We start from the raw sequence: 4669 nt of genomic DNA, 5'->3' as shown, positions 1-4669 counted from the left end.
CCCTGCCACGTACACACACCGTACACCCGGCCACAAGTGGCGCCACTAACGATCTACGCGAGATCGCCTGCTCGAATAAACTAACGATAACTTATTCGAAACGGTCAGCTAATTATCATTCAGTTAATTGCTCGAGCTAATTTGAAACAAAAGGCAAGAGAAAGAGAAAGAGAGAGTGGTGGGGATAGACACGTGCAAATGAAATCGATTTACTGAAAATATTCATCGACAGAGTTATGAAAATGTTTCTGTAGCGAAAGTGCCTTTTAACCATGGAGGTTATGGTTGTAAAGCTCGTCAAAAATGCTAGGAATTTTTTTCCATTAGGGACAATTTAATGATGTCGATTATGGTTCATTACGGTGGACGTGTATTTTTTGGACGATAGGATTACCGGGGTTAAAAAAATTCGACGCCAGAGAAACGAAATTAAACCGGACGATTTATGCACGATAAGGGGCGGAGGCAAAAACGAGAACGCACTGGCGAATTGTTGTTATTTGAAATTACGAAGGTAACGCGGCGTTTTTTTATTTTACCGTGAAATCGTGGACGATGCACGCCGATTGGAATATAATGATAAATATAATTGAAAATGTAACGCGTGTAATGATACGGTTTTTAGTTTGTTCGACGTAAAATGTTTCTGTACGCGTTAACGTGTCAACAGTAAAAACGTTTGAAACGCTCGCGTGCAGTGGTAAATATTGGCGTACGATTGCATGTACTGCAAAACCGATAAAAATAAAAACACGTTATAAACGTAGTAAGAGATACGCGATGTGTCATCGTAAGGCGTGCTTTGCGGTGTACGGTAACTGAGATAAAAAGTCTAATGAAAAAAGTTGTCGTATATAAGCTATATAGATAAAAAGTATGTATTAAAGAGTACATACCCAGAGCGGTGGAAGAGATACGCAATTCTACGATGGTTATCTTTGGACAGTAGTTCCATTAGGCATATAAACTTGTAACTTCTAACACAAAAAAACTTGAAACAATAAAGATTACACGTTGTTGTCGAACATTTAACAAACAATATCACTGTTATTACGTTGTTAAAACACTATTGTGAAAAAATTACGTTCGTTACTGCGCCATTACAACTCCCGCCATTTCGCTACTAATCATTTCGATTATTGACTCAAATATATCGATTAGAATTCGATTAATTTTCTGAATTTTCGAGATATACGGTATATTACTATTGTATATATTAATTTCGTTGTATTTAAAATAAGGATAGTGCTTTTTTCATTTCAAATATTCAGTAAAGATAGAAGAAAATGACAAATAATCGAATAATATTAAATACGATAAAGAAAATTGAATCTAGGGAATTTTTAGGCCGCTTCACATTAATGCATCGGCGTGATTTCCGCTTTTGGCCATCTTGGATGTTTTAGTTCGTAATACAAACACGTAAGATAGTGAAGCGCTTGTGGTCAATTCAATCGCGCAGACTCCGGAAAAATAATAAACAAAAGGAGCGATGGATCTTTTCCACCAAAGCTGCCCGATAATGTGTCGTATCGTGTCCTTGCTTGTTTGAGTGTTTATACGCGTGAAACAGCACCGCGGGGTGAGTTTACGTAACAGAAGACTGTATATCGTCCGTGTAACATATTGCGTCATACAAATAACCCTTCTGCTTATATTTATTGGAGCATTTGGTGTGTAAACTTAGAGAATTTTGAGGTTATATTGACAATCTATGATGGTCGAGCAACGAGAGGGCTCTAATGCATCGGGGATATCGTAAAAATTATTCGATTTCTGTATTCATGTACTTCTACGAAATTCATAGACAGTGTATCTGACTTTAAAAATTTCCCTCCTGTTGCTCCACAAGTTTAAATATCTATTAAAAGCATGTTAGCATGTAATTTGACGCATTTGCTCCGCCACATTTGTTACTACGAATTTTCAGCCGCCCCTTCTACTACTCCTATTTACAGTCGTATCGTAACGCTTACGTGACACAATTACTGATATTCTTTAACTGATAATTTTCTTGTTCTTTTTCATTAAACTTAATAATATCCCGCCTAACATTTTTTTTCTCGAAAAGCAGAATATCGCCATTCACAATAATGTAACAAATAATTGTAAAGATTTTAAATATTAACAAATAAACCACACTGCTAACATTAAATAATATTCAGTTATAATTTATTTATTAATTTAAGAATAAGTTTTGTTATGTAATTTATTTATGTACACAAGTTTTTTATTCAAATGTATATACAATAAAACATTATTTTCGTTTATTTAGAATAAATTTATTTTCAGTTACAAAATGACAGAAGGTGGCGCAACTAGAATGAAGCGCAATGGCGCTCGTCTATTCAAAAACCCTCCTCAACCTCATATGTGTATACAAGACTTCATACAGGTATACTCACTTAAAAAGGACTGCCTGTTTCTAACATTTCATCTGCTCCTCTTAGAATGTGCAATATCTCAAAATGTCATATTGATTTTTAATAACCCCTTTATATGGAAAGTCTTAAGTAATTTTCTATCACATATTACTGTAATTTAAGTTACAGTTAAACCTTGGTTGTTTTATTACTTTAGGGCACTGCTGTCCCATGCTATGTAAACGTTTTATCTTGGGAAAAAATTACAATGCCACTGAAGCCTTCTCAGCCTGTACCATTTTATGGGGGAATGAGGGTTCGACCACCACGTACAAAAGCAGAAGCTGTAGTATTTGCAGTAATGGCTAATCCAGAAATTCTTCGAATTAATGGGAAAAACGCGCAAGATCCAAAGGTACTTATAGTACACAATTGTTATACTTGAACCCATTTATGAAGAACAATTTCCTGCACGGCTCTATTTTTGCTACAGAAGCGTTCCAGCTTAATAGAACTTTTACTAGACTTTGTGGAAAGGATGAACGCAGGAGTAGTTTTCACGCGACAGTATACGATACTGAAAGATCGAGATATTACTGGCGAATTGAAAGAGGTTTGGAATGCAGTACAAGCGAGGCGAGATTTGGAGCAACCTCCGCCGCAGATGGAAACTTGGATCGACGCGCAGCCTCCTGTTCCTCAATATCCTCAGTACCAAGATCATCAGCAGCAAGATTACACATCTCAACCACCACAATATCATCCGAGTGTAGGATATGGTAGGGCGATAAGTAACGAAGGTATACATTACGAAAGCTACGGTCATCAACCTCAGAATCCAGTAATCACACAAAATGATCAGATGTACCAATCCGGACAATTAGTGCCGCAACAATATCATGGAAACGTTCCTCGAGTTTCATCGATCACCTCTAGAGAACACAGGGATAGTATGGTACAGAATATCCCGCAACAAAACTGCCCTGCATATCCAGCTCCACAATATCAATTTCAACAGTTACCTAGACAAATGGTACCTCAGTATGTAAATTCGAATGTTCATCCGAACGCCAGTCTTAATTATGGTCCAACCTCAAACGCAAACGTGAATCCAGCTATGAATACAAATTTAGGTGCACCTTTTCAACCGTTTTTAACTTACCAGCAAGGTATGGATAACGCGATGCACATCGATATGCTCAGAATGCAACCGCAACAACAACAACTTCATATGAATCAAGTGCAGCCGGTTCCCCGGTATGAACCAACGACACCGTATAATCTTCAAGCACCGATAAACGTTCTCAGATTAGGCAGACCGCACATGGGCGTTGCTCAAAAGAACAACGCGAGCAAAAGACAAGTGAATTCTCCAACTCATTCCAAACAATCCTCTTGTACAAATTGTCAGAATAAAGACACATCCGACAATAGCACAAAACCTAAGAGTCCTGTTAAAGTCTTGCAACGGGAGTTACCATTAAATGATCGACAAGATATGCATAATCATATACCCATTGATAATAATAAATTAATCTCTGAAAAAGGTCCCATTGATGAGACGAAGAACGTGCAAGTGACGGACTTGGATGAAGAAGTTAAGAAAAATAACGACTCTGATGGCGACGCACTTGAGCTGTTTAGAAAACCAAACGATACTCATACTTCAGATTCTACGTTGACGAATGCAGGACGAGATGCGACAAGCTCTGTCGAGGACGTGCCTCTTTCCGAAGAGAAACAACAAGAAGTAAAAAACACGGATATAACGAATGGTCAAAATTCGTCCGAACAAAAACATCCAAAGTCGAAAGCTATTGTGATGAAAGGAAACAAGCACAAAGATAATATGGAAAACAATAGAATGATACGTATTAGATTTGTGTCCGATCAAAAGAATGACAGTCCGAAACGTTCTCAGACAACGATGAATAGCTTTATCAAGAATGTCTTCAAGATTCATCCTGGCATGTCTGGCGAAGAGACGTCAGGTAAACGAAAAAGCAACGGACAAGCTAAGAATAACGCCAAGATGAACGGTGAGAACGAAGAAACGCAACAGGGGTACACGATATTAAAGAAAACCGACTCAACGACTCAGGAAGAGATAGCGAGCGAGTTAGCTCAACTATCCATTCAAGACTGCAAAGACGCGACCGAAGTTAGTCCCGTGCTCTCGTGATAGCCTAGTTCATAGCTGGTACATAATAGTACCAGCTCGTAGCTGAGGAGCAGTGATTTCAATGTAAATAGATAGAACATTAATCAATAAAAAGGAAAAGTCAGAATGAAAACAGACGCTAAAG

At 37.8% G+C, this 4669-nt stretch overlaps 2 protein-coding genes across 2 annotated transcripts in view; one reads left to right on the top strand and one right to left on the bottom strand.

Annotated features, from left to right (window-relative positions):
* LOC108577435 overlaps positions 1-922 on the bottom strand; it is a 56530-nt gene extending 55608 nt beyond the window's left edge. The window contains exon 1 of the mRNA XM_017940580.1: positions 897-922. The gene's annotated coding sequence lies outside the window, so the exon portion shown is untranslated. The remainder of the gene's footprint in view (positions 1-896) is intronic.
* Positions 923-1504: 582 nt separating this feature from the next.
* LOC108577413 lies at positions 1505-4669 on the top strand. Its single transcript, XM_017940559.1, has 4 exons — positions 1505-1582; positions 2293-2395; positions 2581-2778; positions 2857-4669. The coding sequence occupies exons 2-4, from the start codon at positions 2300-2302 to the stop codon at positions 4543-4545; spliced, it is 1983 nt and encodes a 660-aa protein (XP_017796048.1). The 5' UTR covers positions 1505-1582; positions 2293-2299; the 3' UTR covers positions 4546-4669.

This window comes from Habropoda laboriosa, unplaced genomic scaffold, assembly GCF_001263275.1.
Source record: "Habropoda laboriosa isolate 0110345459 unplaced genomic scaffold, ASM126327v1 scaffold648, whole genome shotgun sequence".
Lineage (NCBI taxonomy): Eukaryota > Metazoa > Arthropoda > Insecta > Hymenoptera > Apidae > Habropoda > Habropoda laboriosa.
Note: the sequence above shows the minus strand (reverse complement) of the source record. Positions and strands in the feature narration are given on the sequence as shown.